Consider the following 22535-nt stretch of genomic DNA (forward strand, 5'->3'; position numbering starts at 1 on the left):
CCCTTGGTATCATTTATTTTGATTCATGGCAATTTTTTATTTAATTTTAGATAAGATGTCCCAGCAACAGAAAAAAGTGGTGTCTTTGTTGCAACAAGCTTGCTCTCGATTGGGAGAATTGCAAACAACACAACCAGCACAGCAATCAATTCATCAAGTAGTAATAGTAGTAATACAGCTTCTACGTGTGCTAGGCCTACTGTTCGGCAGCTTTTCGCACGGTACAGGACTAATGGACCTGCAAGGCGACGGATGCAGCATCCGTCACCAAGTGATGAGTTTACAACATGGACTCGTAGGTTTTTCTGCCTTTCAAGGATAGATCAGGTTAATAAAGAAAACAAGGTTTAACAAATCAATAAAACTTCCTTGCTTACTATCTTTTACGTTCTTTATTATAAATTTATAAACATATCTTCCGACTAGTATGTTATTGGTCAGTTTTTTTCATTTTTCAACCAAATGTGCATGTTCGAGCAAACTTGATTTCGTATTAGCCAGAAGGTTTGTTTTTTTCATGTTGATATATTTTACAGTCTAAACAGATATTTCTGTTTGTCATAACTTTAAATATTTTAAAATTTGAGGTTAATTAAAGATATTATTAAATTAGTAAGGCATTTTACCTAATGTTGTTGCTGCTTCAAGCATGTTATATTCAATAGTGTATTTCAAAGTAGGATCTGTTATGTATAAAATAAAAACAGTAAGTTGAAAGTTATAATATGTCCTCATGATACTTATGTACTTCAATTTAAAAGCATTTTATTTCATTAATGAATTGAAAATTGCATATGAATCAATTTTGTTATCATATAGGATGGGACTCCATCTCGGGAAGAAAAAAGGGTGCTTCAGGAGGCGGGGCTAGGGGAAATTAAAATCACAATTCCAAAAACCAACTCCTTCATTGACCTAAGACAAAAACTGTCAGAGTTCTTTCCCAAATTAAAAGAGGCTGGAGGATTTCAACTGCTAAGATCTGCAGTTGGGTCCAGAAATTTGCTAGAAGTGATCCGTTTGCCACCAGAAGGCTACACAACACAGTATTTAGCTGACAGATGTGGCCTTGGACAGGCCATTATATATGTCCGACCATTACAGACATGTCTGTCTGTAAGTCCTGTGAAAAGTCAGAGTGGAACGGTAAATATGCTTTGAGTTTGTGTTTAAAAAAATGAAACAGTAACTTATTGACATGCCCTAAATTTGAATGTTCATAAATGATGAACTAAAACTAATGAATTATTCAGGGAAGAGCGTGCAGACAACTTCTTTAAACCATTCAGGGCTTTTTCTATAGTACCCACGGGTCCGACTATCGGACCCATTCCCAAAGCAAAATATAAGATATTTTTCCCAATCTTCAGAAAAAAATCCCAATCCAAAAAAAAAAATTTTATTTTTTAATTTTTTTTAGAGATTATTTTTACCTGTACTGGTTCATTTTCAACATCCTAATAAATTAGGTGATGTGAAGTTTTTTTGGTAATTGAACTCAGAAATCATTGATTTTCATCACATTCAGAGATATGAAATATTATCTGTCATGATTTATTGCAATAGATATTTACACCCCAAGGATTGATATTTCAGCCATTGTGGGTCTTTTAAAAGGGAAAACAAACTAATATTAAATCATTTCCTAATTCACAGGAGACTAGACTAGACCTTTTTCTTTTCACTGTAATATTTCCCAATTTCCGCATTTTCACGACGCAAAATTTCGCAAAATGTCTAGGGTCTTTTTCCCAAAATGGGCAGAAAAAGCCCTGCCATTGTATAATACCGGTACATGTAGTTGCATTAATTATTTTGCTTTATTTTTACTGGTCCAAAGAAATAAATTGAAAAAATCATAGAATAATTTGAATAATTGTCAAAAAGTGTAAAGTTATTTAAATAACTTTGAACTTCATCACTCAGAACTACCAATAAGGTCAGAAAGCAGAATATGATATGCACTCAAAAGCTTTAAGAAAATAATGTTTTTACCAATTGCTTTCAAAGAAAGAGGGTTCTTGACTGATTTCTACACAGTAAATACATATATCTATGTTTCTCATTCATCGTTGCAGGAAGTTTTTCATGAGAAGTGCCTGAAGTGTGGAAATGAAGCATATAGAAGTCTGCGGAAATTCTGATTTGGTAAGGTATCATATGTTATGATGTAATTCATGAATACCGGTACAGGTTTAATTTACAAGAACCTTTGTTATTGTTCATTATGCCACTAGTTCACTATATGGATGATTTTTTAATGCATGCACAGATGATTGGGATTGATGTATAAATGTTTGTATAGAAAGGATTTTCTTTTATGTTACTATTTTAGTTGGGCATTTATTTGCCTTCTGAAGTTATCATAAGTAAAGTGCATCTTATGCAATTTTGGAGAACATTTGCCTCAAGCTCCTCTATCCACTAAGTGCCGTGTTTGTTTCAAACTAAGATAGATGATCATCAAGGATATATTTTCTCCAGTAAAGTTTTAAAGTAAGAGTATTGTTCTGATATTTGTCTTATATAGTAGACAGTAGAAATTTATATGTCGCTAAATGCATGAGTTGAAGTATCAGTTTTCAGTGAACATCTAGTTTAATTATGCCCCACTTCGAAGCAGAGGGGTTATATAAATTGCTTTGCACATGTCGGTCGGTCTGTTGGAAGACCAAAGCTTGTCCGAGTGATAACTCAACAATTCCCGGACCTATGGTCATCAAACTTGACATGAAGATTAGGTATGACCAGTAGATGACCTGCCTCATATGCATCCAATGTCAATGACAAATCAGCTGTCATTTCAGTCCATGCATATTTCATTCAATTGTCCAAATATTTCTGACAACTTGGCACTCAGGGGGGCATAATGTTTGACTAACATCTCTTGTTAATATATCCATAATGTGGTTGCCTTGATTACCAACTAGAAACACTTAGAAAACTATTAGGAACCATGTTGCTTGGCAATATAAGAGTGTCTTCTTATTAAATCATAAACAGGTAAAAGAAAATCGATCCGAAGAAGAAGCGAAGTAAATATAGCACCTGTTTAAGTTCAAAAGTGTTCCCTTTAGATTTGTTTTGTTTCATGTTGCTTAACCTTACTTGGCCAACAGCTGAAAGTGAGCTCTTTAGGTCACCAGAGCACGAAGTGCTCTAGGTGAGCTATTGTGATCGATCTTTGTCAGGCGTCCGGCTGTCAGTCATTCAGTCCGTCTGTCCGTCCGTCAACAATTGCTTAAAAAACATATCCTCTTGAACTACCTGGATGAATTCAATGAAACTTTACAGGAAGCTTCCTTGGGTGACACTCTACAAAAATACAACAAGGGGTCAAGATTGATCAACAACAACATTATTATGAAGTTGATCCATGAGGAATAACAAATTCAAGGAAGTTTCAAATAAATGATTGTAGTTGCTCCTTGACCAAATATCTAATTAATGTACCAACTTATTTTTTAGATCAATATGAGATCCTGATTGCATGATTTTTCTTATGATTTGTTTGTTATGTTTTGTGTTCATATTGATCATTTTTGTTTGAATAAGCAGCATGTTTATTACTTTGCAAATGCCTGTTAGACTGTTTGTTGGAAAACTAGAGAATGATTTGAACTATGTTACTCAAATAGTAGGTGGGTTGATCATAACAAGTACCGGTAGATGAACCCTATCAATTTCAAGATAAACAGGAGGAAGGTCATGGTGAAATTTAACGCAAAAACATGTCTGATCAATATAAGAAAATTCAAACTCATTAATTTGGTGCCATCAGGGGGGAATACATGTTGTACAAACATCTCTTGTTTAGGCCTGAAATGTTTGTGCCTTAAAGTTATAACCCTTTCTGTCTGTTCACATTTTCAATGTATTTTTTCTTTATAACAGCTTTAAAACTATTGAATTTTTCAACTTTTAACTTTAAACACTCACTTCCAGTAACAATGTGTTTTTTCTTGACAAGTTTTATTATAAAAACATTTATAGTGTCAAGATTTATAGCCCTTTATAACCTACATGTATTAAAATTTAAAAAAAAAATGATATGTTTTGAAAGGAATTCAATGAGACATAAATAAAATAATGGCAATATGACCTTGAAAAATCAAGAACCACAACTCTGACCTGTTGTCAAAGTGCTTCCATTGATTTGAAAGAAAATGATTCAGCATAATAATATTAATCAATATATTATATATTGATAAGAAAGGTTTTGGATGAAATTAACAGTCATTTTTACAATAAAACACTAAATATCATGACAGTCACATAGGGATTATATTTATCAATAGGCCAGGGTAAAAAATGAATATCAATATATATATAGCCTGTAATTCACACTGGGTTTTCATGTGCCGGTACAAATAGAAGGTAAATTTCGAGCTATTGAAATTCATGTAAGAGTCCAATGACTCTATTGTTTCCCAAGTATTGTGTGTATATTAAAAAGGTATAATTTTGTTTGCACTGGTGGATTAGCTTGGGAAAAACAGAATATCTATAACTGCTGGCTTAAACTATTAAGAGGCTATAATTTATTCCATTTTTAAATATCAAAAAAACAGTTTATGGTTTCTTGAACCAACATATGCTAAATATGTTCAGAATACTTGTACAAGTAGTACTAATGCACAATTTGAAGACAATTTACTATTTTGCAGAAGAGATGTTTGTTCCTGTCCAGTTTGTGGAATGTCTGTTCCAGCAGTTGATATTGAGCTCCATGCAGATCAGTGTTGTGAAAATGATCAACTCGAAGGCTTTAAGACAGGGCCCGTAAAACACAAGTAACCAATTATTTTGAGTACAGGTACATATACTAAGCTGAATATATAAATTAAATGAAAAAAAAATGTAATGAGGTGTCTGTTGAAATTCTGTATTAAGTTAGTATCATTGTTTATCTCATTTAGAACAAATGGCTATTGGCTAGATTACAGTATGCCTTAAGGTATGGCCTACAATTCGAGAGGTGAAAGCGAAAAGGTTATATCTGCTTCTTTATTTAATGTCACTTAGAACCTTTTCGCATTCACTCCTCAAATTGCCTGACTGCCTTTATGTTACCATAGCTGTAAATAAGTCGTAAAATTCAACACACATGTTTACCCTAAGTTTTTTAACATGGTATTTGACACAGGTATTCAAAAAAGTGCCTTTACCCTGGGAATTATATGTTTAAATGGAATAGCCCTAAAGTTTAGTTGTATCATCTATAAATTTCTATAAATGCAGGTCTCTAGAGGAGACGGTTACAGAGATTCGGGGTAAGCTGAAAAATAAAAAATGGACACTGTCTATAAGGCGCACCAAAATCATAGAAACAACAATGGAAATGATGGCAGATGCAGATGAACAGGATTTGGCGTCAGAGCTTATGGTCAAGTTCATAGGGGAAGAAGGGGTGGATGCTGGTGGTCTTCGAAGAGAGCTCTTTAGTCTTGTGTTTGAAAAAACTCCTCTCTTAGACAGAAATACATTTTCCAATGAAGCATGTTCACTTCAACATGGAGAATATATTATTCTTGGAAAGCTTGTGTCTTTAACATTTATCTATGGGCACCCTGGATTAAAGACATTGCATCAAACTATCATAAAATACATATTGAATGAAAAAACGCCAACTACAGAAATCCCTTTAGCAGATGTTCAGAATGCCACTGTACTGAGGGCTATAGATACAGTAAGGATCCGTTTTTAAAATATTTTATTGCTAAATAATAGCATTTTGTAACGAGAACCACTACCACCATTTTACACTTGAAAGGAGAGCATATTTTCACAACTTGGTGTGTCACATATTTTGGTCCCGAATATAAAACAAGAACCATTAAATGGATCTTATGAGCTTTAAGTATACTGCACAAGTTGCATAACTCAAACTTATATTACAACTTTTTTTTTCCATTTTCAAAATACAATAATGACTAAGTGCAATGAGAAGATGTGCTGTGCAATGTTTAGTATTAAATTGTAGAACTAAGCTGCAACTGATGATTTGCTGGAACTGCACTTTATAAAGCAACACTGTTTATCACCTGGTCAATGTTATGGTACACAAAGTAAGTGAGGGTATTATTAGAACTTGCATGTTGTCATGTCTCTCCGTTCATTCAATCCAAATTTCATTTTCTGTCCATATCTGTGTCAATCATGGTTTGATTTGAAAGTTTTTTGGCAGAAATGACCATCATAGTATAAGGATGTGTGTGCACAGGACTCATGTCCTTCAAGGTCAAGGTCATAGCAACCTTTTGAACTTTAAGCTAATTTTGTTATAAAAGGCCTTACTGATGATGTGTCCAGTCCATTCCTTTCTCATGTATGGTTGGTTTTTTAAATATTTTGGCAGAATTGACCACAATGATATGGGGAAGTGCCTTGATTTCATAAACTGTTCCATTCAGGCAGTTTTCCTAACACTTGGGCATACGGCATTTATCATATTCTGTGATAGCTCTAGTTTGATTTCAATTTCAGATCCAGAAAGCATCATCTAAGGAGGAGTATATGGAGGCAGCCATAGAAACAAGTGATTTGTTAGAAAGATCAGGCTTCAACAAACCTCATACACAAGATTCCTCTCAATCAGCAGTCTACACAGTTAAAGAGTACCACATTTTCTACAGGTGCTTTGGCCATATCAGACAGTTCATGGATGGTGAGTGATATAATAGTCATTTATATCATTTGCATGGATGTGTTGAATATAAATGTGTGCATTATAAATGTATCATTCCTTCAGTCTGGACTTAATACACAAATAATCATTTGATAGGCAATTTACTCAATACAGGGTCTTTATTTGTACTTTTCAATAATTTAATTTCATTTAATTTCTTGGTTATGCCTTTGTTTTTGATATGCAGGGCTGAAACTGCATGGAGTTCTGGATATAATGATACTTCATCACCAGGAGGCAACACAGTTTCTGGGCGAAGCTACAGCTTTAACTGCAGAAGTGGTGAATAACTTTTACAGTTTCAGCTTTTCTGACAAAGGGGATCCAAACTGGGAAACGGAAGAGGCAATTGAATACAACTTTCGCTGTTTCATATGTCAAGTTAAGAGTAAGTTTTCCACACCAACATAACAGCATAAGTTTCCTGAAAATGCATCCATTAAATGATAATTGTGCTCTAGCTGAGCTTTTCCAATCGCCCAACGTATGTCATCTATCGACAACTTCTAACCACAGAACCAAATTGCTTGGCCCATTTAATTGAAACTCAACGGGGATTTTACTTTGTGGTGCCCTTTTGAAATTAGAATTATTCAAAGACATTAATTCAATGTAGAACACTGGTTGTCATGAAAATTGAAAGGAAAAAAACTTGACCTAAACTGTAAGGCCTTCCCTTAAATATTTGGTGTGTATAATGATAGTGTAATTGTCCTATAAAGACCTTTGAAAGACTTTTCTTAAACTGCCAAGCACAGGCCTTTGATATTTGATATGCAGTCTTGTGCAGTAACCAAGTTCTGCCCCTGGGTCAAAGCCCGACTCCCTCCAGAGGTCTCATGTGACCTATAGATTTTCCAGGCATTTTTTCGATACTCTTTCCTGAAACTTCACAGCACTGTCCTTTTAAAAAGCTTAGGTGGGTGAGTCTGGGCCACAATGGCCCTCTTGTTCACATGCAATGTAGTCATATTGCGCAGAAGAGCAAAGTTAAGAATTAAAAATACTTCTCTTTTGTTTTTAGCTCAGCTGTAAACAACCCATATCAGTCTTATCTGTTTGTTTTCAACATTCTATACCTTAAAAAATCTTTTATAATTTGTGAAATATTTACTTCTTTGAAAGTATTTAGGCTTGTATTGAGGTGTATCTGACTGATAAATGATGTGAACTGATTTTCAATATGATTTAAAAGGAATTTTAAAACAAATAGCACGTTATGAAGCTTAGTTTCCTGATATTGGGGCCTTGTCCTGAAAACTGTTATGTGGTCTCATAAAGACCCATAGGGTCTCAGATGAGCATTTCAGGGCTACAATGGCTCTTAATGAGTTGAGATTTAATTTAGTGATGTTCATTTCAGAAGGCCGGATCAGCTCAACTGTAATAAACATTTCCACAGAAACTGCTGAGGAAGACAGCATTCAAGTTACCCTTGAGCTGGTGTTGCAAGCCTTTGTTGGTTGTCAAGGATTACCAAAAGACATTCCATCTGGACTAATAGAGTTCAATCATAACAGTTCAGCTTTGAGCCATGTCAACACTTGTGCCCCTAGTATAACATTTCAAAATACATCAAAACTCCTAAAATTTGAAGATTTTGAGCGGACAATGCTGGATATCATTTTTGGATGTAAAGGCTTTGGCCAAAAGTAGTGATCAACTATTAAAGTTAATTGTTACTGAACCAGAAGTATTTTTATGTTATCGAAGTAAGAGCATTTAGTCTCCGCTTCGTCTGTCTGTCCTTTAAAACTACTGATGGTGATTGAATTAAAACTTGATTCATAGAAAGATGACAATGAGAGGAAGAGCACTGCACAAGAACCATAATCCTATCATGCATATATGTATTAAGTTATCTCCACTTAACAATTTCTTTCATAATTGGTGCTTGTTTGGGCCTTACCATTGAAAAAAGTTTAGGTTATTGAAATAAAACTTGAAATATAGACAGATGGCAGGAAAGGCAGTAAACAAGAACCATAACCTCCCATTCTTTTTTATAATGGTTGCTTGTCTTAAAGTTATCAAGGGATTGCAATCAAAGAAACTTGTAGATAGATGGAGATAAGAGTAAGTTCCCAAGAATCGAATCCTATCCTGCATATTTATTTAGTTATCTCCCCTTTTGTTTCTACATACTTGGTGCTTGTTCGGCAATATTATGGAAGGTTATGAAGGGATTCAAATGAAACTTGGTATATAGTTAGGTGGCAATGACATAATGAAACATTTGAAGATCAATATCAGGCCATCATGCCAATTCCCTTTAAAATTAATTCTCAAGCCTGCCCATATCTTTCCAGGTTATGGTTTATTTTCAACTTGTGTATAATAATGCTACAGTCATTCACATTCTACCAGAATTTCAATTGTAGGTCAATTTTTGCCTAGTATCCAAAGAATGTGGATGAATGGGGCATCCATAGCTACCAGTGATACCCTTTTTTTAGAAAACACCAACATTGGTTTTATAGAAATAGTTCATTGGCAATAACAAAGTGCAATTCACTACAAATGAGACTGATTTTCAAAAGATTATAGCGTGGGGATAATTGTTATATTCCTGCAATAAATGACAAATCATTCACTAATTAAAAACAGTGTGCAGGTGGATGCAGATTAGACTTTACTCACTTTTAGTGGAATAATTATATCTTTATTATTCATCTATAATCTTGGGGGAAAGAAATTTAATTTCCGTAAGGCACAACTATTAATTTAGTGACATTGTAGTATGTAACCATCTTGTGGTATGTAACATTTATTGTGGTCTTTCATGAAAAGAAAACAAAGTTATCAACACCCCTGAGCTGACTCCGCTATGAATGCTTTAGGGCCAAATGGTCCTCTTGTTAAATGGTTTGTATTGGCAATATTTGTAATCGAAATGTATGACTTGTATATCATGAATTTTGCTCTATATTTTTAGCTCTACTGGCCAAAGGCCAGAAGAGCTTATGCGATGGTACTGTGTACGTAGTACATGTATGTGCGTCCGTGCGTCTGTAAACAATTCATGTTAACACGATACAGCCTTAAGTTTTGTATCTTGATGTAACCTGTACAGTATCTACATATCCATTAGAGCTCGGTTCCTTTCGAACACCAGCCAGATCCGCCCATGCATGCCTAGATTATGGGCCTTGATAGTATAAAAATCCTGTAAACAATTGCTCGTAAACACGATTCAGTCTTCAGTTTTGATTGTTTCTTGATGAAACTTGTACAGTATTTGGATATACATTAGAGCTTTGTTCCTTTAGAAAACCAGCTAGATCTGCCAATGCATGCCTAGATTATGTGCCTTGAAATGATTAGATTATGGGCCTTGATAGTATAAAAAAATGTTATTGTATAATAAATGCTTGCGAACATGATACAGTCTTCAGTTTTGAGTATTCAGATACTCATAAGGGGTTGGGTCTTTTCGAAAACAGTGATGTTGACCACACAAACCCAGCCAGTAGAGCATAGGCCTCTTGTTTTCAATGGTTTCTATTTGTGTTAGTGTTTCATGTCAGACTAAAAGAACGAAACCAGGGTTGTCTGCACAGCTTGTGCTGTTAACCAACTTCATTGTTAACTGTCAACAACAACCCCTGGAATGGTTTTTGAAAATTTTGCTCAGAGTACTTAAGGGGATGTAGTTAAGTCAATATTTTTTTACGACGTAAGTCTCCTACTTCTCTCCTGCATTTAAGGCATGAATATGTGCATGCTAGTATTGTGAATAAATCACAAGGTATCTTACTGTCAGAGAAAATATTTAATGCTAACATTCTAAAATTTTTGGTGACCTAAAAAAGATGGTTATAATTTTCATATCATTTTTACAGTGAAAACATTACTATTGCTCAATCATAAAGACAACACTACTAAGTTCATCGTTCTTTATCTGTGATAAGATCAAATTGAACAAGTTAGATATTTGGAAACAAAATACGCTTGGTATATAAGTATAAAAATAAATGAATCTTTTATTTTCATAATTATTTGCTTTTCATTTCTTTCTTTTTCTAATTGGAGATTGAATAATATGTTGTCAAGAACTAATCTTAGTTGCATTATGTTTGTAGATAATTATTGCATGTATTCATTGAATTGCTGGTGAATTGGTAAAGATTTTTACAGTAGCAAATACTAGGTTATTTAAAGTTAGGGTTATTCTGGACAACATTAAAAGCATGTGATGCCTCCTTGTTTACATTATCTATTGCTAAGAAGTGATCATGAAAGTAAATGTTTAATTTCATATTCATCTATCTTGCACTATATGTACAATAAATTTTGCAAACTAAAACTTATAAAATTTGGTATTTATAATGCAAGTCTTTAAGTTTGATCATACTTAAACAAAATGTAGAATGCATCTAGTTATTTTGCCACCCCTTGTCATTGATCAATTATGTTAGGATTTCTATATTAAAGCTGCACTTTCATAGATTAAAAGTTTGACAACTTTTTCTTTTTTTGTCTTGAAACGAGCCAATTTTTGCGAAATGCATGGAAACCAGTTATATAAGACTGCTGACAAAAAAATTAGATTGCAGATTTAATTAGATTGCAGATTTTTTTATTCAAGTTCAAAAACTGAAAAATGTTTTATGATTTTTAGCTCTACTGGCCAAAGGCCAGAGGAGCTCATGTGATGGTAATGTGTACATAGTATGTCAGTCTGTGTGTCAGTGCTTCTGTAAACAATTTCTTGTTAACGCGATACAGTCTTTAGTTTTGATTGTTTCTCGATGAAACTCGTACGGTATTCAGATATCAGATATTCAGATACCGCCAAGGCATGCCTAGATTATGGGCCTTCAAAGTGTTAAAGAAATGTTATTTTTAGCCAGGCCTGCATGAGCAAATTCTCCTTTTAGCCACGTTAACATGTCAAGTCTAGGATTAAGGGAGACAATTTGCTTTTTGGTTCTGCAGTTGATTTTGTGAATTACTGTGCCTTGTTCTTGTTGATAGCCCAAAGGCCATTTTTTAGCTCAATTCTAAGTGTCTGTAGGTTGTGCATTCATCTTAACAAAATTGGTTGTGAATGTTTGTTCAAATTATGCACCTGGGGTCATTACTGGCCACGCGCAGGATTCCCAGGTTTGGTAAACTTGAATAGGGAATGGTTTGAAAATATTTTTGTTGGAACCAGCTTTGCAAACACTTGCTATTTTGAATTAGGCACCACAAGGCTCAAAATATGCCCCTGATGCGAAAGCTGGCCACACCCCTTTTGACCTCTGTTATTCTTAAAGCTTCAGCAATGATATTTAGACCATGTCTACAGTTTTGCAAATGAGCATCAATGTTGTCCTCAGATGCCCTTGACTTTGACCTTTTGACCATTTTTTTATTTTTTAAAACTACAGAAATTATTACCATGAGTACAGTTTTTAAACCATTTTTAGCTTGACTATTCGAAGAATATGGAGAGCTATACTACTCACCCAAACGTTGGCGTCAGCGTTTGCATCACACCTTGGTTAAGGTTTTGCATGCAAGCACACATAGGTTAATATCTCAGCAACTACTTGAGGTATTAAGCATTCAGACTTTATACAGTGGTACTGAACCTTTCAACCTACTTAATTAACCAAGTTAGAAAACTTGCAAATATGCCTTTATTATTGGACATTTTTTGGAATAATTTTTGCCCCTTTATTATCGGGTATGCGATTAAATTCTGGTTAAGGTCTTGCATGTTAGCACACATAGGATAATATCTCAGCAATTACTTGATCTCAGCAACTACTTGAGGTATTCCATTGAGACTTTATACAATGGTATTCAACCACACAATGCAATTGAATAACCAAGTTAGATAACTGTATTTTGCAAATAATTGCCCTTTATTATTAGAATTCTGGTTAAAATGTTCCATGTAAATACATTAATGTTAATATCTTAAAAGCGGCAGAATAGTCGAGCGTGCTGTCTCTGTGACAGTTCTTGTTTTTTGTCAGATGACCTTAACTTGGCACATATTATAATAGTTCATGCAACTAATCTGCTTACAATACTTTCTGGGCTCAGATGTTGAAAGCGCAACGTTTTCAGGTAACCCAAACACAAAACGTGAACTATATGTCTGTTGCCTTTTACACATACATACATGCTCTGGATTAAAAATGACCTCAAGAGCCATGCCAGTAAAGCATAGTTCCCTATGGGCCTCTTGTTTTAAAACTGTTAGTAATGGTTTAAGCTGATCTCTTGTCAGCCATTTACACAAAAATTTGCTATTTCATGACAAAAAAATACCAAAAATTGTAAAAACGGTATATTTGTGAGAGTGCAGTTTAAAGCAGTCTTTGTTTATGAAATATTTAAATTCTTCCCCAAATGTTTACAGTTGTATATGTATTTTTATGTTAAAAAACAGTGGCTATATTCTGAAATGGCCTAGTTGTTTGTTATAATGAATAAAAAGGTTTGAGTTAATTTAAGTTAGTTTTTAGCTCAACTATTTGCAGAATAAGGTGGCTTTACTAATCGCCCCAGCTTCAGCATCAGCGTCCTGTTAAGGTAGGGAAGGATAACATTCTTACACAGTTGTTCAGGGCCATTACACAATGAGGTTGCATAACTCCATATATTCTTAATACAAATTATGGCCCCTGATTGACTTAAATACTAACTTGGTTAAAGTTTAAGGGCAAGTTGGGATTTTTACTAAGAATGTCAATACTGTTCATCTAATTGTCTTAATACCTGTCACAATTATAAATTACAATCTTACAATAACTTAAGGTTACATATCACAATGTCATCCTAAATACAAACTATGGCCCCTGGTGGACTTAAGAACTTGGTTTTAAATTTTAGGGCACATCATTTCTGGTTAAAGTTTATGGGCAAGTTGAGATTTACTTAATATATTCTCTTCATTAAATTGACTTAATCTTTTCACGCAGTCTGTAACGGGCAGCACACAATTATGTTACAAAAATCCATTTTAAGTTTAGTTTGACATATGTTAAATAGAATAACATTTGGTACTGAATAACTTGAGATATAGTTGACATATTGCAGCTGTTTATCTTTGAAAAGGAACAGATTATAGGGACCTTTCATAAGATTGTATTTTGGGCTCTGAGTCACTGTCACTGTTACTTAAAATAGAAAACTGTTTGGCCCCAAAACCTTGTAAATGACATATTGTGACTGAACTTGGAATATAGGAAGTGTATGCAGACCTTTCATAGGATTGTTATTGGGGCTCCTAAGTTCAAGGTCACTGTTATAAAAACACAAGCTCTTACAGTTGGTACTGATAACTCCAGTTAAGAGTTTACATTTCGCAACCGAACTCTGGAAACTGCGAGTACACAAGACCATTATCTCTCAAGCAACTATGTGCTTAAGAGAATCATAACTTTCTTTATGATCGTTGTAAAATATGTTCAAATTAACTTTTGTCTTAAGCTTAAATATCAACGTTACAAAATATGGACTATTCACCATGTCTAAGCAACTCCTTTACCATTGGATGGATTTCAATGAAACTTAGCAAGCAATTACTGTACAAAACTTGATTTATTTTCATTAAAAAATATTGTTTGGGGTCTGTATCTTTAGGGTAAATGTGAAACAGAGAGTTCGGTCAGAGTGAGTGTTTTATTAAATATCTATGTCCTGAATATTTCAATATGATACACTAGTGCTTAACTGCTCTACTCTCTTAAGTTTTGGCATAGTTGAGAATACAATCATGCTGGTGTGAACTATCATTCGTCTTTACATATTAAGCTAGTAGTCATTTTGTGGCTGAAACACAATCAGAACATTTCTTGGCTTGACAGATCAAATCCTGATGTATACTGGTGAACTTTGTTCTAAGCCTTGTTAGGTGCATGCTGATAATTGTTTGTATGCTTTAGACAAGATTGCCTGAATGCATCACAAGTTGGTGTATATACAGGTGAATGCGTTCTGTACTGAATAACAATCAGCGAACATTGTTTACTGCTGAAGATGGATAGGAATTAAAATGTGCAAAAACACACATTACACACATAACACTACATGTGCATTTTCTAAGAATTAAAGGGTCTCATGTTAAATAGCCACTTTCAACATTTAAAGGGCCCATAATTCATGAACAGAACTGGTTGGTTAAGAAAGAAACCAAGCTTTTATGTAAATCTAATGACTGCATAATTTTATTGAGATACAACCAAAATTTTATTGTGTTGATGTACACTGCACAATCTTGTAAGCTCTTCTGGTCTTTGGAAAGTAGAGCTAATAATATAATTGAATACACAAATCCTGGTAGTTTCATCTGATGACACAGTACGGTAGATAATAACTGCAATTCTTTCTAATGATTAATAATTGATAACACTTCCTGATAAATGTCAATACCATTATTCAATGACCTCCTGTCATGAATATCTTGTATATTGTCAAGCACATGAGGATCCACATTCTCTTCATTTTCGGGAACAACCACAGCTTCGGGAACATTATCTTCATCAGGAATAAGGTCACCAAATTCCATACCAAAGGTTTGAAGCTCATCCTAAACAACAAAAGAACAATAAGAAAAATTATGTTAAGTATAAGAAAAATTATGTAAAGTATAAAGACAAATAGATATTGTGCATATTTCATGATCCGGTTCAATCTCGAACTTAGACCCCCAAACCAAAAAAGGTCGTCTACATAATAAGATATATCATCATAGGAAGGGTTTGAAAATCTGAGAAGTTCTGGCAAGAGTGACAAATGACAGAAAAATGAACCTAATATGTATGATACTTGTGTAAAACAATAAAGAAATATTTCTCAGAAATGCTAACATTAAGAAGAAATGGTATAATTTGAAAATAAATGTATTGTATCAAATGATCTTGACCTTTTCACAAAGTGATTGATGTCATGTGATGTGATGGTAATGCTCTGTATCCTACACTCATCATACATGTGAAATTTCTTTGGATTCTTCGATATACTTATAAACCTATTGCATTGTTAGTTAAACCTACACGCCAATTGGTATTTATGTATTTATTGAATCATATAAATAAAGGTAATCTTGTTACTTTTGTTATACCTCACTATTTGGATTCCATTTAGGATCCAGCATTTGACCACTTATCCAAAGTTGTAGTGGGCTTTTATTTCGTTCTGTTCTTAATGGCCTGTGAGAAATAGCTTCTCTAAAGTTATCCAGGTGTTGCTGTATCCTGGGCTTGAACACAAGATGCAGTGCTAGCATGTGCCTCTCATTGGTGACATCCAGAATACCATCATCCTCCATCGAGAAGAAGAGTCCATAGTACAAGGCATTGCAACCAGTCCAGACTTCCCGCCATAGTCTCTCAATTCTTAAGAAAACAATAACCAATACAGTGATAGTAACATTTTTGGGATCTGAAAATGAATCAAGAAAAATGTATATACATTTTTTTCAGTGTAATAAATGCACACACAGTTGCAAGCAAACATCATGTGCTAACAAGGCATACTAATAAACACTAGAGATTGCTTTTTTGAAATAGCGCTAGTCACCCCTATTGTGTGGTCGTAGCAGAATAAAAATAAATGATGGACATGTCACGGCGACCTTTACCTTCTGATCTCAAAATCAATAGGGGTCATCTACTAGTCGTTACCAAAAAGCATACCAAATATAAAGTTCCTGGGTGCAAGCATTGTTTATTTATTGATTGGAAACGAAGTGTGACATACAGACTGACTGATGAACTGATCACAATATCAATAGGGGTCATCTACTAGTCATGACCAACTTGCATACCAAGTATGACGTTCCTGGATGCAAGCGTTCTTTAATTACATAATTCCTGTTATCTTTCATTATTAGGCTAATTCGTTTGAGCAAGGTGCAACACAAAAAGGCACATCTAAATTTACACTAATCACTGTTTTAGTTTAATCTATTTAAGAGTTGTCACCGAGACAGTGCACTAGACCTTTCCACTGTCTTTTAGTTAAGGATTGCAATGTTAAGGTGAAACATCAAAAACTATCAAAAATAATTCATAATGGATAGACTAGGTCCTGATGGGTGCACTCAAGCACAAAGCCTGCCCCATGCCGCCTTATCATGATAGAACCTTCCAAGGTTTTTGGAAATTCTACAATCATGTTTAAGATACATGTACAGCCAAGACAAGGCTTTCCACAGAGATGATTACCTTTGATTATGTACACTGCGTCCGGTTATAAAAGACCTTGTGCCATTATGTTGAACCATGTATTCAGCAACCAAAACATTATCTCCTCCTTTGTCAGACCGAACTCTCTCTGGCAATCCATACAGCTGTGTAGCTTCTGTAAAAACACTAAGGACACTCACTGCACTGTTGTTAGTGTTTACCTTCAAGAAAACTGGCAGTCTAGAATACCCGTCAATTCCACCATGAATCACGAATCTCCATCTGAAAAACATTATGCTGTTCTCATTTCTACAAAGGGTAAATGAACAAATAAGTATGGAAGTGGCAATACAGAAGATCCCTTAAACTGAAGTAACTGCATACACTATTGTTCAACAACTGGATTTTTTAATGAAAATTAATTATTTTTAGTAAAACAATCTGCCTTCATGATATCAGCAATCCTATTGATTTTAGAAATAAACAAAATCACAGTATAAAATATTTTATTGCGGTATACCTGCTATACTGTTGAATATTATTGCTGTTTTGATAGCAACCATCAACAATTGTGTGATGTTTCTCTTAAAACATGTGACAACATACATATATGTATCCTAATGAAAAGTGCCATGACGAGTGTCATTATGTCTCAACCAAGTTTGCGGAGACATGCTGACTCCATTTCTTGTCCACTCCATATCTCATGAACCACTTGGAAGGATTTTAAAATAACTTGCCACAAATGATCACCATATATATATACATATATTATACCTTACTTAAATGTGTCCTTTCTTTGCGTATATAAAGTTGATCGGTCCGTATATCAATGTATTTTAATAAAAATCAAGTTTTTATGACGTCAGCGGTCCATATCATGTTTTTGGCCGGTCCGGACCTTGCCAAAATATAATATGGACCGATGACGTCATATAATATGGACCGCTGACGTCATAAAACCGGTGAGTGCTGCTTGCAGTTTTCACAAGGACATTTTTTTCGCATCTAAACATTATTAGATTTGTTCAATAAAACACATCAAAGGCGCTTTAAAATTATCAAATGGTAAAAAAGTGTTTGGTATGATATAAGAAATATAACACACCATTTCGGACCATATGGCATTATAAGGACCGGCCAGTCAGCCCCGGAAGGTGAATGGACCTTGGCTAACGCCTCGGTCCATATACACCTTCGTTGGCTGACTGGCCGGTCCTTATAATGTCATATGGCCCTCAGTGGTGTGTTATATTTCTTAAATATACGGCTAAATGTTAAGGTCACAATTTGCAGTCATATGACCATAATATAACTAGATGAAAACAACAACTGTGTGCATATAGGAAACAGACGTTCTGACATGCTGCGTTCTCCATAAATCTGCTTTTACATTTTGAATATCATAACTAAATCCTCTAAAGATCCCCATGGTGCACAGCATCAATACCTTAACAGCATTATCCAGCATTCTCCAGGGTTAAATGACTAGTGCAACACAAATTTGAATATGAACAGATATGTCTGTATCATTTTTGACCCCTCCCCAACCACTTTTATGGGGGCATCTTATAATGTACAAGATCAGGACACTACATAAAGTTTATTAACTTAGCTATGCTATTTTATCAGTAAAGGTCACCATGCAGAACATCTCAGTGTTGTTATACTTTCTTGTCCATTAGGACCATTCCACAACAAAATTGATTAAGGCAAAAATGAATCTATAAGTATTGGAATACTCAGTGGTCAAAGTTAACACAAGTCTGCAAGCCCTGCACTGGTTAAACGTATTCTGGGCTTGTTAACATTTTCAATCTTATATAGCAGGCCTTGTTTAACAAAGCAATAGTATAAGAATTTGGGCTTGTTCGTCCAAGAGTCATATTTCAATGGCTGGAACACTTCAACATTTCTGGAAATCATACCTGGTCAATTTATGATTTCCATCAATGTGCCACAATGCTAATGGTGCACGCACATTGTATGCTCTACGCTGCACTCTACAAGCTGACAAGAACAACCTCCTGAACAGAACACCTTGTGGATCACAATATTTGAGGGCATCTCTCACTCGTTTTTTCTGCACTCGGTGACCTACATGTAACAATAAAAATAAATTTACCAGGCATGAATATGTTGCTGTGTGCATATTATCTGTACAGTTTTCACTTACTTTTAAATCGAGATGTTTTTTTTTAACCAAGACTAGTTAACAACAAAACTTGAAAAGCATATTTCTAATAAAAAACAAAGCACCCACATATTTTCAATAAGGTCATTTTGGACCTTCTGAACAATACAATATTTATATATTAGTTATTTTAAGTATTCATCCAATTTCGTAGTTGGAATGACTACCATTGTCATGGACTGGCAATTCAGCAACCTTGGTTAGATTCCTGGATGTGGTGGCTTCGATTCTTCCTAGTATTTAGAAATGATTTCAAACATGTCACATCTTAGTCCATAAGAAAAAAATTGAGTAAAAAAAAATTGTGCAGTTTAATTTGTATATGACATGACAGTTACTATACTAATCAGACACAGAATGGATTTTATTTGAAAAAAAAAATTAATACATAATAATAAAAAAGTATATATAGTTTAAGCTCTCAGTAATCATGCCTTTTCCAGACATTTTTTTCCAAAATAACAAACAAAGTATATTCAATCTTTAAAGGATTATGCTCCTAAAATTCTTACAAATATTACTAGTAAGTACAAAATATACCCTTTTTCTATTATGATTTTAACACTTCCTGTGATCAGTCACAGAGTTTACCATACAAAACACATACCTTTAGATGATAAAACTCGCATGACAGTTCGATATCCTGCATTTGGATATTCGTTGGTGATGTTCCTCACCAAGTCCTCTAACTCTCCCTGTTCCATAATAGAATAGGTGTTGCCGATCTTTATATTATAGTCCTTAAGTCGCCTTTTTATAGTACTTTCACTGGTCATTAATAATCTCGAAATGTCCTTCACTGTAAATTTGTTGTCTACCAAAAACTCAATTACTGAAACAGGAATTAAAAACTTCGGTCGACCTCTCTTTCCACACTCTAGTGGCACTTCTATGTGGAAAACGTCTTCGATCCTATCAGTACCATGCAACATCAAGTCCATGGCTTGCCTTACACAATTCAAAGGCCCATCTAAGCAGGTAAGTAATGATAACTGTTGCATTAGTTCATATGTTTCCCTCATCTTCTCCTCAATATTTAGAGTACGTCCATTTTCAATGCATTGTATGACATGGCAAAGTTTCACTCTTAACATATTCTTCATTTCTACTATTTCTTGAGTCATTTTCCTTTATGAAGGACCAAGGTCAAATTGAGATTAAGTTAATAACCTTTTATTAAAAGGTCAGTAAGAATCTGAAACGAGAAATGAGCATTAATTAAACAATTGCATTATTTGAGTTTTTAAGCACTTCAATATTTAATATGAGTTTCCATAACATGCCTAAACTGTTGTTTGCTCAGTGTAGTCTACTGTTGTGACAATGATCAATTATAATCGACAATTGATTGGAAAGGCGACAAACAATAGTGAAATTACGGGACGTAACCATTACCGACTAACTTTCTTTTTCTGGTTAATACTATTTAATGTTGAAATGCTAAGGCGTTACTATCTTAAGTTATCTAGTCATATTCTTTTCAAGTCCTACAGTACCTTATTACGAATTTTCTTTGAGATTTAACTGCTAAAGGATTGGTTCTCAACTTCTCATGTTACTAATATTCATGTACGGAGAGGAAGTCTTGGTTTAGTGGATAATGTAATGATACACACTTCAAAGCATAAGAAAGCACCCTCTTGATATGTTTTCAACCGATCACCAGCAAACTTTGAAAAGGTTAAGGGCAGTAAAAAACTATAAATATACTGTAGGTAGCGCGAATTGTAGCTACAAAATTCAGAAACGAAACAAATGCATGGCTCAAGTCGATAAAGGCCAAGTGAATTTCGGAAAATAATTAAAAAATCGAAAAATCAGGCTGACCACACTTTAAGTCTTTTTTGACTATTTTCAAGATTAAGCGGATAATTCAAATCAAGGCCCGGATATAATACAGACATTCTTAAATGACTTTGAAATGAATAAATCGGGCCGCAATGTGATGATTGAAGAGCTTGATGATAGAATTACAGCAACTGAAATCGCAAGGGCAATTAAAATGCTAAATATAAATAAAGCCACTGGATGTGACACTATTTTTACGATTACTTCGTTGAAAGTGCTAATATATTAATCAAGCCCCTAAGCGTACTTTCTTATAACATTTTCGGCTTTGTTATATCATCAAAGTTGGTAACATGGAGTGCTTTCACCAGTATTGAAACAGAAGCAAAAGATGAAATTAAATTTAATTAATTAACAACAGGGATATAACCCTTATACGTTGGTTATGGAAATTAAACTGTACTGTTATAAACGAAAAATAGTTATGGTCAGTCGGTCCGCATAAATGAGCGGCTTGAAAAAAACACGCTTGCATACGTGTATTCTTCATTCAAGGTTGTAAACCGGGCTGTTATACACAGAAAACTGGTTTGCCTTCCCTTTCACCCTTTACGATATTGTATATGCGTGTGTAATCTTGAATGAAAAATAGCAATGTTGGTGGTTCCAAATGCTCTCAGGATACCAGTTTAAAGAACAGAGGAAGACGACAAATGGAATAATGTAACATGTCGGTAACATTCAAACGAATCGTATATGGCAAGTGGCTCAATGGTTTTAAAATCACTTTCGTTTCAAATGTACAACAACTGTTTCATCATTTCAGTGATGACATCGCCTTGTTCAGCTGAAAAACAACTGTTTCATCAATTTAATGTTGACATCGCCTTGTTTCCGTTAAACAACAACTGTTTCAACATTTCAGTGATGACATCGCCTGTTTTAATTAAACAACAACTGCTCAACAATTCAATGTTGACATCGCCTTGTTCAGTTGAACAACAACTGTTTCAACATTTCAATGATGACATCGCCTTGTTTTAGTTAAACAACAACTGTCCCAACAATTTTATGTTGACATCGCCTTGTTCAGTTGAACAACAACTGTTTCATCATTTCAATGTTGCCATCGCCTTGTTCAGTTGAAGAACAACTGTTCCAACAATTTAATGTTAACATCGCCTTGTTCAGTTGAACAACAACTGCCCCAACAATTTAATGTTGACATCGCCTTGTTCAGTTGAACAACAACTGTTTCAACATTTCAATGTAAACATCGCCTCGTTCAGTTGGACAACAACTGTTTCAACAATTTAATGTTTGCATCGCATTTTTCAGTTGAACAACAACTTTTTCAACAATTTGATGTTGACATCGCCTTGTTTCAGTTGAACAACAACTGTTTCAACAATTTAATGCTTCCATTGCCTTGTTAAGTTAACAGCAAATGTTTAAACATGGCAATGTTGACATCGCCTTACGGACATAGATAATCGTGTTTTGTACATCATGATGTATAGTTTGAATTGTCATGTGACCGACGCCAGAATTCACGCCAAAATGGCAGACATCGCAAACCCCAAATGAAATCACATTGTCATGATTTAGGACTTCGTTTGTGTATTTCAGCCATTCAAGCGTTTATTAACGTGCATAAAATTTGACGTTGCGATAAAGAATATATAAGACTGCTGACAAAACATTAGATCGCAGATTTTTATATTTATGTTAAAAA

At 34.4% G+C, this 22535-nt stretch overlaps 2 protein-coding genes across 2 annotated transcripts; one reads left to right on the top strand and one right to left on the bottom strand.

The window, feature by feature from the left end:
* Positions 1-921: 921 nt before the first annotated feature.
* Positions 922-6675, top strand: LOC128237729 (uncharacterized). Its single transcript, XM_052953311.1, has 5 exons — positions 922-1146; positions 2079-2148; positions 4668-4793; positions 5242-5689; positions 6487-6675. Exons 3-5 carry the CDS (start codon positions 4699-4701, stop codon positions 6673-6675), a joined length of 732 nt encoding a protein of 243 aa, XP_052809271.1. The 5' UTR covers positions 922-1146; positions 2079-2148; positions 4668-4698.
* Positions 6676-14904: 8229 nt separating this feature from the next.
* On the bottom strand, positions 14905-19953 carry LOC128237730 (uncharacterized). The gene is made up of 5 exons (XM_052953312.1): positions 19620-19953; positions 18747-18915; positions 16858-16962; positions 15753-16026; positions 14905-15218 (listed from the first exon to the last, which is right to left on the bottom strand). Exons 1-5 carry the CDS (start codon positions 19951-19953, stop codon positions 15018-15020), a joined length of 1083 nt encoding a protein of 360 aa, XP_052809272.1. The 3' UTR covers positions 14905-15017.
* Positions 19954-22535: the final 2582 nt, after the last annotated feature.

The sequence above is a fragment of the Mya arenaria genome, chromosome 6, assembly GCF_026914265.1.
Source record: "Mya arenaria isolate MELC-2E11 chromosome 6, ASM2691426v1".
In the NCBI taxonomy this organism is placed as follows: domain Eukaryota; kingdom Metazoa; phylum Mollusca; class Bivalvia; order Myida; family Myidae; genus Mya; species Mya arenaria.